The sequence below is a fragment of the Papio anubis genome, chromosome 6 (genome assembly GCF_008728515.1).
Source record: "Papio anubis isolate 15944 chromosome 6, Panubis1.0, whole genome shotgun sequence".
Classification (NCBI taxonomy): domain Eukaryota; kingdom Metazoa; phylum Chordata; class Mammalia; order Primates; family Cercopithecidae; genus Papio; species Papio anubis.
Genome location: NC_044981.1, coordinates 154331038 through 154343620, shown reverse-complemented (window position 1 = coordinate 154343620; position 12583 = coordinate 154331038). Strand labels below are relative to the sequence as shown.

Genomic DNA, 12583 nt, shown 5'->3' with positions numbered 1-12583 from the left:
TCTGAGAAATTGTGATCGAACTTTTAGATACAAACTTACATATAAAAAACTAAGGAATTAGTTGAAATAAAGGTTCAGTTCAATCTCAGATTTTTTATTTTTTGAGACAGGGTCTTGCTGTGTCGCTTAGGCTGGAGGGCAGTGGCACAGTCATGCCCCACTGCAGCCTCAGTCTCCCGTGCTCGAGCGATCCTCCTGACCTCAGCCTCTTGAGTAGCTAGGACCACAGGCACATGCCCCCATGCCCAGATAATCTTCTGATTATTTTTTATTTTTTATTTTTTCTGAGCTGTCACTGTGTTGCTCAGGCTAATCTTGAACTCTTGGACTCAAGCAATTCTCCTACCTCAGGGTCCCAATGTGTTGGCATTACAGGCATGAGCCACCACACCTGGCCAGATTTTTTTTGAAAAAAATATTGCCCATTTAAATTAAGATACCAAAATATACTAATTGTAAAGTAATGGGCTTGGAGAGGTAGGTCACACCTGTAATCCCAGCACTTTGGCACGTGGGGAGGTCAAAGTGGGAGGATTGCTTGAGGTCAGGAGTTGGAGACCAGCCTGGGCAATACATGGAGACCCTGCCTCTCCAAATAAAATAAAATAAAATGATGTATTCATAAAGAACAGAAGAGAGTAAAGAACTTCTCTGAAATCCTATCTTGTGTTATGTTGGTATTAAAGGGTGACCCAGGGTGAGTTTAACTCATATCATCAAAATTAAATGATATTCAATAGGATTACATTTCTAAATAATGCTGTAATTTAAATTTTTCTAATACAGATGAAGAACTAGCACTGGATGGCAGTTTTGATCCAGACCTAAAAAACTATCACAAACTCCACTGGGAAACAGAATTCAAACCTGTGGCACAGCAGCTTCTCAACCGAATTCAGAGACATCATACCTTCCTAGAACCCCTGCCCATTCCCTCTTTCTAACGAGATGCAGGTGAACAGTAGAAACAGGAAGTCACGTCTCCCTCATTCTTAAGAACTGGTAACAAATGTGAACATTTTTCAGGATTAACAAACATGGAAAGTTTTTCAAGAACTGGTTTTAGTGAGTAGCCGAAGTATTTTTTAAAAATAAGCATTTCTTCTTGTTAGGTATTATGGAAAAATGTATATACATGTTATATTTCCTGTTATGAGAAATGTAAGATGAAAATATATGCATTTTTAAGTAAATGACTTTTTCTTCTATTCTCTATTAAACAATTTAGTTCTAGTCTTAAAATCTTGATTTAGCAGTTTTGGAATTAAAGTGTTCATAAGTTAAATGAACTGTGCAATGAAGGCTGTTAGATTATATAGAAAGAAGGGTAGTCAACATGAGTGGAACATGTTACAACATAGGATCTATACTAATTCTTACTACGTCAAATAATAAGAGTTCTCATTTGGTACCAGTACCTTTTTGGTCCTCATATTAAGAGAAGGAGTAAGCAGAAAAACTTAAAGAAAACTGCTTTGGGCCATTTGTTTATTAAATAAATAAAATAGATTAAAATGAGAGTTATCTTTTCATTTGAAATAAAATGACTGGACTAAGACAGTCCTACTAATTGTAACTCTCCGTGTTTGACAGGTGACGTAATGTATTAGAAAGAATGCAGGCTTAGGTGAATGGTAGACCTGCATCTGAATCCACGCTCTCCCCTGCTACCTTTGGAGCAAGTAACTTAATTTCTTGAGCTTCAACTGTAAAATGGGAATCATATCTATTTTACTGTAGTGTAATTTGGAACAAACCATTAAATGGACAAATGGCCCAGTCCAGTGTATGATGTGGAGTGGGTGTTGAAAACACCAAGCACTTTCTTAGTTTGCCATTCTTTGTAGGATGAGTTCGGCCTTTGAATAAATGATTAAAAAACAAAAGATTGAGATTACTATTGTTATCCTATACTAGCCAAATGAAGATGAGTTGGAAATAAAAATAAATTTGCTGACTCACACCTGTAATTCAGCACTTTGGAAGGCTGAGAGGGGAGGATCCCATGAGGCTAGGATTTCAAGACCAGCCTGGGCAACAAAGTGAGACCTCATCTCAACAACAACAAAAAATAAATTTACTACTCTGCTTGGAGAAAGGATTTTATTAACAGCCCATTTCTCACCCTACAAAACACCAAAACTCATGAGATGAGAGCAGGCATCCCAGACTGAATGGGTTCTTGAAGCCTGTTAGAATAAACCAGCTGGGCATGGTGGCTTACACTTGTAATCCCAACACTCTGGGAGGCCGAGGCAGGCATATCACCTGAGGTTGTGAGTTCGAGACCAGTCCAGTCAACATGGTGAAACCCCATCTCTACTAAAAATACAAAAATTAGCTGGGCATGATGGCACATACCTGTAATCTCAGCTACTTGGGAGGCTGAGGCATGATAATCTCTCTCTCTCTCTCTTTTTTTTTTTTATTATTATACTTTAAATTCCAGGGTACATGTGCAGAATGTGCAGGTTTGTTACATGAGTATACATGTGCCATAGTGGTTTGTTGTTGCACCCATAACCCATCATCTACATTAGGTATTTCTTCTAATGCTACCCCTCCCCTAGCCCCCCATCCCCTGATGGGCCCCAGTGTGTGATGTTCCCCTCCCTGTGTCCATGTGATCTTATTGTTCAGCTCCCACTTATGAGTGAGAACATTGGTTTTCTGTTCCTGTGTTAATTTGTTGAGAATGATGGGTTCCACATTCATCCATGTCCCTGCAAAGGAGATGAACTCATCCCTTTTTATGGCTGCATAGTATTCCATGGTGTGTATGTGCCACATTTTCTTTATCCAGTCTATCATTGATGGGCATTTGGGTTGATTCCAAGTCTTTGCTATTGTGAACAGTGCTGCAGTAAACATACATGTGCATGTGTCTTTATAGTAGAATGATTTATAATCCTTTGGGCATATACCCAGTAATGGGATTGCTGGGTTAAATGGTATTTCTGTTTCTAGGCCCTTGAGGAATTGCCACACTGTCTTCCCAATGGTTGAACTAATTTATACTCCCACCAACAGTGTAAAAGCATTCTGATTTCTCCACATCCTCTCCAGCATCTGTTGTTTCCTTACTTTTTAATGATTGCCATTATAACTGGTGTGAGATGGTATCTCATTGTGGTTTTGATTTGCATTTCTCTAATGACCAGTGATGATGAGCTTTTTCTCATGTTTGTTGGCTGCATAAATATCTTCTTTTGAGAAGTGTCTGTTTACATCCTTTGCCCACTTTTTGATGGGGTTGTTTGTTTTTTTCTTATAAATTTGTTTAATTCCTTGTAGATTCTGGATATTAGCCCTTTGTCAGATGGTTAGATTGCAAAAATTTCCTCCCATTCTGTAGCTTGCCTGTTCACTCTGATGATAGTTTCTTTTGCTGTGCTGAAGCTCTTTAACTAGATCCCATTTGTCAATTTTGGCTTTTGTTGCCATTGCCTTTGGTGTCTTAGACATGAAGTCTTTGCCCATGCCAGTGTCCTGAATGGTATTATTGCCTAGGTTTTCTTCTAGTGTTTTTATGGTTTTAGGTCTTACATGTAAGTCTTTAATCCATCTTCAGTTAATTTTTGTATAAAGTGTAAGGAAGGGATCCAGTTTCAGCTTTCTACATATGGCTAGCCAGTTTTCCCAACACCATTTATTAAATAGGGAATCCTTTCCCGGTTGCTTGTTTTTGTCAGGTTTGTCAAAGATCAGATGGTTGTAGATGTGTGGTGTTATTTCTGAGGGCTCTGTTCTGTTCCATTGGTCTATATCTCTGTTTTGGTACCAGTAGCTGTTTTTTGTTACTGTAGCCTTGTAGTATAGTTTGAAGTTAGGTAGCGTGATGCCTCCAGCTTTGTTCTTTTTGCTTAGGATTGTCTTGGCTATGTGGGCTCTTTTTTTGTTCCATATGAAATTTAAAGTAGTTTTCTCCAATTCTGTAAAGAAAGTCAGTGGTAGCTTGATGGGGATAGCATTGAATCTATAAAATACTTTGGGCAGTGTGGCCCATTTTCATGATATTGATTCTTCCTATCCATGATCATGGAATGTTTTTTCATTTGTGTCCTCTCTTACTTCCTTGAGCAGTGGTTTGTAGTTCTCCTTGAAGAGGTCCTTCACATCCCTTGTAAGTTGTATTCCTAGGTATTTTGTTCCCTTTGTAGCAATTGTGAATGGGAGTTCACTCACGATTTGACTGTTTGTCTGTTACTGGTTTATAAGAATGTTTGTGATTTTTGCACATTGATTTTGTATCTTGAGACTTTGCTGAAATTGCTCATCAGCTTAAGAAGATTTTGGGCTGAGACAATGGGGTTTTCTAAATATACAGTCATGTCATCTGCAAACAGAGACAATTTGACTTCCTCTTTTCCTAACTGAATATGCTTTATTTATTTCTCTTGCCTGACTGCCCTGGCCAGAACTTCCAACACTATGTTGAATATGAGTGGTGAGAGAGGGCATCCTTGTCTTGTGTCGGTTTTCAAAGGGAATGCTTCCAGCTTTTGCCATTCAGTATGATATTGGCTGTGGGTTTGTCATAAATAGCTCTTATTATTTTGAGATACATTCCATCAATACCTAGTTTATTGAGAGTTTTTAGCATGAAGGGCTGTTGAATTTTGTTGAAGGCCTTTTCTTCATCTATTAAGATAATCATGTGTTTTTTGTCTTTGGTTCTGTTTATGTGATGAATTATATTTATTGATTTATGTTTGTTGAATCAGCCTTGCATCCCAGAGGTGAAGCCAACTCGATCATGGTGGATAAACTTTTTGATGTGCTGCTGGATTTGGCTTGCCAGTATTTTATTGAGGATTTTCCCATTGATTTTCATCAGGGATGTTGGCCTGAAATTTTCTTTTTTCACTGTATCTCTGCCAGGTTTTGGTATCAGGATGATGCTGGCCTCATAAAATGAGTTAGGGGGGGATTCCCTCTTTTTCTATTGTTTGGAATAGTTTCAGAAGGAGTGGTACCAGCTCCTCTTTGTACCTCTGGTAGAATTCGGCTATGAATCCGTCTGGTCCTGGGCTTTTTTTAGTTGGTAGGTTATTCATTGCTGCCTTAATTTCAGAACTTGTTATTGGTCTATTCTGGGATTCGACTTTTTCCTCGTTTAGATTTGGGAGGGTGTATGTGTCCAGGAATTTATCCATTTCTTCTGGATTTTCTAGTTTATATGCATAGAGGTGTTTATAGTATTTTCTGATGGTAGTCTGTATTTCTGTAGGATCGGTGGTGATATCCCCTTTATCCATTTTTTATTGTGTCTACTTGATTCTTCTAATTTTTCTTCATTAGTCTCGCTAGTGGTCTGTTTTGTTGATCTTTTCAAAAAGCCAGGTCCTGGATTCATTGATCTTTTGAAGGGTTTTTTGTGTCTCTATCACTTTCAGTTCTGCTCTGATCTTAGTTATTTCTTGTCTTCTGCTAGCTTTTGAATTTGTTTGCTCTTGCTTCTCTAGTTATTTTAATTGTGATGTTAGGGTGTTGAATTTAGATCTTCCTGTTTTCTCTTGTGGACTTTTAGTGCTATAAATTTTCCTCTATACACTGCTTTAAATATGTCCCAGAGATTCTGGTATGTTGTGTCTTTGTTCTCATTGGTTTCAAAGAACATCTTTATTTCTGCCTTCATTTCGTTATGTACCCAGTAGTCATTCAGGAGCAGGTTGTTCAGTTTCCATATAGTTGTGCAGTTTTGAGTGAGTTTCTTAATCTTGAGTTCTAATTTGATTTCACTGTGGTCTGAGAGACTGTTTGTTATGATTTCTGTTCTTTTGCATCTGCTGAGGAGTGTTTTACTTCCAATTATGTGGTCAGTTTTGGAATAAATGCGATGTGGTGCTGAGAAGAATGTATATTCTGTTGATTTGGGGTGGAGAGTTCTGTAGATGTCTATTAGGTCCACTTGGTCCAGAGCTAAGTTCAAGTCCTGGTGGATATCCTTGTTAAGTTTCTGTCTCATTGATCTTTCTAATATTGACAGTGGGGTGTTAAAGTCTCCAACTATTATTGTGTGGGAGTCTAAGTCTCTTTGTAGGTCTCTGAGAACTTGCTTTATGAATCTGGGTGCTCCTGTATTGGTGCATATATATTTAGGACAGTTAGCTCTTCTTGTTGCATTGATCCCTTTACCATTATGTAATGCCCTTCTTTGTCTCTTTTGACCTGTATTGGTTTAAAGTCTGTTTTATCAGAGGATAGGATTGCAGTCCCTGCTTTTTTATTTTTTTGCTTTCCATTTGATTGGTAAATATTCTTCCATCCCTTTATTTTGAGCCTGTGTGTGTCTTTGCATGTGAGATGGGTCTCCTGAATACAGCACACCAATGGGTCTTGACTCTTTATCCAATTTGCCAGTCTGTGTCTTTTAATTGGGACATTTAGCCTGTTTACATTTAAGGTTAATATTGTTATATGTGAATTTGATCCTGTCATTATGATGCTAGCTGATTATTTTGCCTGTTGCAGTTTCTTCATAGCATCAATGGTCTTTACAATTTGCTATGTCTTTGCAGTGGCTGGTACTGGTTGTTCCTTTCCATGTTTAGTGCTTCCTTCAGGAGCTCTTGTAAGGCAGGCCTAGTGGTGACAAAATCTCTCGGCATTTGTTTGTCTGTAAAGGATTTTATTTCTCATTCACTTACGAAGCTAAGTTGGGCTGGATATGAAATTCTGGGTTGAAAATTCTTTAAGAATGTTGAATATTGGTCCCCACTCTCTTCTGGCTTGTAGGGTTTCTGTCAAGAGATCCACTGTTAGTCTGATGGGCTTCCCTTTTTGGATAACCCGACCTTTCTCTCTGGCTGCCCTTAACATTTTTTCCTTCATTTCAACCTTGGTGAATCCGACAATTATGTGTCTTGGGTTGCTCTTCTTAAGGAGTATCTTTGTGGTGTTCTCTGTATTTCCTGAATTTGAATGTTGGCCTGTCTTGCTAGATTGGGGAAGTTCTCCTGAACAATATCCTGAAGAGTATTTTCCAGCTTGGTTCCATTCTCCCCGTCACTTTCAGGTACACCAATCGACGTAGATTTCGTCTTTTCACATGGTCCCATACTTCTTGCAGGCTTTGTTCATTTCTTTTCATTCTTTTTTCTCTAATCTTGTTTTCTTGCTTTATTTCATTGAGTTGATCCTCAATCACTGGTATCTTTTCTTCTGCTTGATAGATTTGGCTATTGATACTTGTATATGCTTCATGAAGTTCTTGTGCTGTGTTTTTCAGCTCCGTCAGGTCATTTATGTTCTTCTATAAACTGGTTATTCTAGTTTGCAATTAGTCTAACCTTTTATTGAAGGTTCTTAGCTTCCTTGCATTAGATTAGAACATGCCCCTTTAGCTTGGAAGAGTATGTTATTACCCACCTTCTGAAGTCTATTTCTGTCAGTTCGTCAAACTCATTCTCTGTCCAGTTTTGTTCCTTGCTGGCAAGGAGTTGTGATCTTTTGGAGGAGAAGAGGCATTCTTGTCTTTGGAATTTCAATCTTTTTGTGCTGGTTTCTCCCCATCTTTGTGGATTTATCTACCTTTGGTTGTTGATGTTGGTGACGTTCAGGTGGGGTCTCTGAGTGGGCATCCTTTTTGTTGATGTTGATACTATTCCTTCCTATTTGTTAGCTTTCTTTCTAACAGTCAGGCCCCTCTGCTGCAGTGCTGCTGGAGTTTGCTGGAGGTCCATCCAGACCCTGTTTGCCTGGGTATCACCAGCAGAGGCTGCAGAACAGCAAAGATTGCTGCCTATTCCTTCTTCTGGAAGCTTTGTCCCAGAGGGGCACCTGCCAGATGCCAGCCAGAGCTCTTCTGTATGAAGTGTCTGTCGGTTCCTACTGGGATGTGTCTCCCAGTCAGGATACACGGGGGGTCAGGGACCCACTTGAGGAGGCAGTCCATCCCTTATCAGAGCTGGAACGCTGTGCTGGGAGATCCGCTGTTCTCTTCGAGCCAGCAGGCAGGGAGGTTTAAGTCTGCCGAAGCTGCACCCAGAGCCGCCCCTTACCCCAGGTGCTCTGTCCCAGGGAGATGGGGGTTTTATCTGTTAGTCCCTGACTGGGACTGCTGCCTTTTTTTCAGAGATGCCCTGCCCAGAGAGGAGGAATCTAGAGAGGCAGTCTGGCCACAGCAGCCTTGCTGAGCTGCGGTGGGCTCTGCCCAGTTCAAACTTCCCAGTGGCTTTGTTTCATGAAAATCTCTTGAACCTGGGATGTGGAGGTTACAGTGAGCTAAGATTGTGCCACTGCACTATACCTGGGCAACAGCACAAGACACTCTTTCAAAAAAAAGAAAAAAAAAAAAAAAAAGAACCTACATTTCTAGGAACAAATAGACTTTCAAAGAATGGTTCTAGTCTGGGGCTCATACCTAATGTGGCTCAGCAAAATCCTCTAGGGACACTCACTTTATTGTAGTCCATAATGTAAGTATATGCTGGTAGATTCACTCCAATAGATGAAATCAGTTTAAGTCACAGGGGCTAATTTATCTAAAACATTCACAGATATAATGTATTTCATTCATAGCAAGCTATTTATTCTACTTTTAGGGAAAAGAAAAATCAAACTCTCCCCTCCCTAAATGGCCCCCTTCATATTTATGACTAATATAGTAACTCATGGTGGGATCCCATTATACCTATTCTCTTCCATACTTAACTGCTCCCCTTAGACCCACATACAAGCTGGACCATTTGGAACCATCTACTTAAACAAAACCTGTGGTTAAAAAAACACGTAAAATCTACCATTTTAACTATTTCAAGTGTACAGTTCAGTAGTTTAAGTATATTCACATTGTTCTGCAACAGATCTCTAGAACTCTTTCATCTTGTAAACTAAAGCTGTATGCACCAAACAACTCCCCATTTTCACCCCCACCAGCTCCTGGCAACCATCATTCTGTTAATACTTTCGGTTTCTATGACTTTGACTACTTGATATCTCATATAAGTGGAGCCATACAATATTTGTGTATGTATGTGACTGGTTTATTTCGCTTAGCATAGTATTATCAAGGTTCATCCATGTTGTTGCCTGTGATAGGATTTCCTTCCTTTTTTTTTTTTTTTCTCTTCCCTGAGACAGAGTCTCTGAACAGTCTCTGTTACCCAGGCTGGAGTGCAATGACATGATCTTGGCTCACTGCAACCTCCGCTTCCCAGGTTCAAGTGATTCTCCTGCTCAGCCTTCTAAGTAGCTGGAATTACAGGCATGCACCACCATGCCTGGTTAATTTTTGTATTTTTAGTGGAGATGGGGTTTCACCATGTTGGCCAGGGCTGGTCTTTGAACTCAGGGCCTCAAGTGATCCACCTGCCTCAGCCTCCCAAAGTGCTGGGATTATAGGTGTGAGCCACCTGTGCCCTGCTGCTTTCTTTCCAAGACTGAATAATATTCCATTCTATGTATATACCACATTTTGTTTATCCATTCATCTGTCAGTGAACATTTGGGTTGCCTCCATATCATGGCTATTGTGAATAATATTGCCATGAATATAGGTGTGCAAATCTCTTTAAGATCTTGTTTTCAGTTCTTTTGTGTATATACTCAGAAGTGATGTCTTCGTTCAAGTTGACGTAACAAAAAATATAGTTTGGGTGACTTAACAAAAGTTCATTCCTCACAGTTCTTAAGACTAGGAAGTCCAAAGTCAAGGTGCTGGCCAGTTCACTTTGTGGTCAAGGCCCTCTTCCTGGTTTGCAGAGGGCTGCCTTTTTGCTCTATCTTCATATGGTGGCGAGAGAGATCATCTCTCATCTGTCTCTCCTTATAAGGGTTTACTGCCACTCATGCGGGCTCCACCTTCCTGACCGAATCACTTCCTGAAGACCATAGGGCTTCAACCTGTGAATTTTGGGGGAACACAAATATTCAGTCCACAGCAAGTGGAATTGCTGTGTCATATGGGAATTCTATTTTTAATTTTTTGAGGAACCTACATCGTGTTTAAGTGGTGATTATCATTTTACATTCTTACCAATACCACGTAAGCATTCTGATTTCCCCACATCCTCACCAACACTTATTTTGGGATTTTTAAAAATAGTAGCCATCCTGATGGGTGTGAGGTAATGTGTCTTTGTAATATTGATTTACATTTCTTATAATTAGTCATGCTGAGCACCTTTTCATAATTTTTGTTTGTTGGTCATTTGTATATCATCTTTGGAGAAATGTCTATTCAAGTCTTTGGCCTTTTTTTTTTTTTTTTTGAGATGAAGTCTCGCTCTGTCACCAGGCTGAAGTGCATGGAGTGCAGTTGTGCAATCTCAGCTCACTGCAATCTCCGCTTCTCAGGTTCAAGCCATTCTCCTGCCTCAGCCTCCTGACTAATCCCAGTGGGTTACAGGTGCACACCACCACACTCAGCTAATTTTTGTGTAGAGACAGGGGTTTCACTATGCTGGCCAGGATGGTCTCGATCTCCTGACCTCATGATCTGCCTGCCTCGGCCTCCCAAACTGCTGGGATTACAGGCATGAGCCACCACTCCCAGCCCCATTTTTTAGTTATTTGATTTTTTGAGTTGTAGGAATTCATCATATATTCTGGTTATTAACCTCTTATCGAATATATAATTTGTAAATATTTTCTATCCCATAGGTTGCCTTTTCACTCTGTTGATTGTCCTTTGATGAACAAATATTTTTAAGTCTGATGTAATTCCATTTTTTTCTTTTGCTGCCCATACTTTGTGTCATATCTAAGAAATCATTGCCAAATCCAATATTGTGAAACTTTCCCCCTGTGTTTTCATCTAGTTTTACAGTTGTCAGTCTTACATTTAGGTCTTTGAGTTTTTTAATACATAAGGGTCCAACTTCATTCTTTTGCATGTGCGTATCCAGTTTTCCTAGCATCATTTGTTAAAGAGACTGTCCTGTCCCTACTGAGTGGTCTTGGTACCTTTGCTAAAGATCATTTGGCCATATATGTGAGAATTTATTTCTGGACCTTATTCCATTGGCCTGTATGTTTGACTTTGTGCCAGTTCCACATTATTTTGATTACTGTTGCTTTGCAATATGTTTTGACATCAGGGAGTGTGAGACCTCCAACTTTGTTCTTTTTCAAGATTGTTTTGGCTATTCAGGGTCTGCTGAAGATTCTAGATGATTTTTAGCATGGAATTCTCTACTTCTGTGAAAAATGCCATTGGGATTTTGATAGAGATTGCATTGAATCTACAGGTCACTCTGGGTGACCATGAGATGTCTTTCCATTTATTTGTGTCTTTAATTTCTTAGTAATGCTTTACAGCAGGGGTCCCCAACCCATGGACCAGTATTGGTCTGTGGCCTGTTAGGAACTGACTGCACAGCAGGAGGTGAGTTGTGGGCAAGCAAGCATTACTGCCTGAGCTCTGCCTCCTGTCTGATCAGCTGCAGCATTGGATTTTCATAGGAGCTGGACCCTATTGTGAACTGTGCATGTGAGGGATGTGGGTTGTAAGCTCCTTATAAGAATCTAATACCTGATGATCTGAGGTGGAACAGTTTTATCCTGAAACCATCCCCCACTGCACTGTCCACCCTGGGTCCATGGAAAAACTGTCTTCCATGAGACCAGTCCCTGGTGCCAAAAAGGTTGGGAACTGCTGCCTTACAGTTTTCAATGTGTAAGTCTTTTGTCTTAGTCTGTTCAGGCTGCTGTAACAAAATACCTTAGACTGGGTAATTTATAGGTAACAGAAATTTATTGCTCACCAGTTTTGGAGGCTGGAAAGTCCAATATCAAGGATTTGGTGCCTAGTGTCTTCTTCCTCACAGATGGCATACTCTAGCTCTGTCCTCACATGGTGGAAGGGGAGCTTCCCAGACCTCTATTAAAGGGCACTAATCCCATTCATGAGGGCAGAGCCCTCTTGACCTTATCACCTCCCAAAGGCCTACTTCTTAATACCACCACATTGAGGATTACATTTCAACGTACAACATACATCAACATACAAATGTGGGGGGAGACACAAACATTCACACCATCGCATATCTCCTTGGTTTATTCCTGAGTATTTTATTCTTTGTGATGCTATTGTAAATGGAATTGTTTAATTTTTTTGGATCATTCATTGCTACTGTATAGAAATACAACTGATTTTTGTGTGCTGATTTTGTATCCTGCAACTTTGCTGAATTTATGCTTCCTCTTGATCACACTATCCTCTGCTAGGGAAGAGCTAGGGTGAGCAAAATCCCCAACTTTCCTAGCCTTTAGGTGCAGCCTTTTCCTGGCTTTGCATTTGCCTTAGTGCTGCAGTTTCCCAGTTGGTTTCTAGAGTTCTCACAAAGATATTCTGGCCCATATATTGTTAACTTAGTGTCTCTGGGAGAATAAGGACATGGAATTCCCAAGTCCATCATCTTGCTGACATTACTCCCATCTACTAGCATTAGCAAAAAAAACTAGTATGATTCGTATATGATATTCACATATACAAATATGCTAATAAAATTTCTGATTCATATATGATATTCACATATATGAATATGCTAATAAAATTTCAGAGTATATTGATAAAAAAATGCTTATCCAACAAGTTTTACTTACCTACTTATCTCCCGGTGGTCTGTATCAAAATCAA

General features: G+C 39.7%; 1 protein-coding gene across 7 annotated transcripts in view; it reads left to right on the top strand.

Annotated features, from left to right (window-relative positions):
• Positions 1-1886, top strand: part of ARMC2 (armadillo repeat containing 2) — a 127704-nt gene extending 125818 nt beyond the window's left edge. For 5 of the 7 annotated variants that reach the window (XM_003898341.5, XM_003898342.3, XM_021938030.2 and 2 more), the window contains one exon: positions 787-1886. In XM_003898341.5, the coding sequence (XP_003898390.2) occupies positions 787-944 (158 nt within the window). In that variant the 3' untranslated portion in view covers positions 945-1886. The remainder of the gene's footprint in view (positions 1-786) is intronic. The other 2 variants (XM_009206324.3, XM_009206325.4) reach the window with 1 other exon arrangement.
• The last annotated feature ends 10697 nt before the right edge of the window (positions 1887-12583 follow it).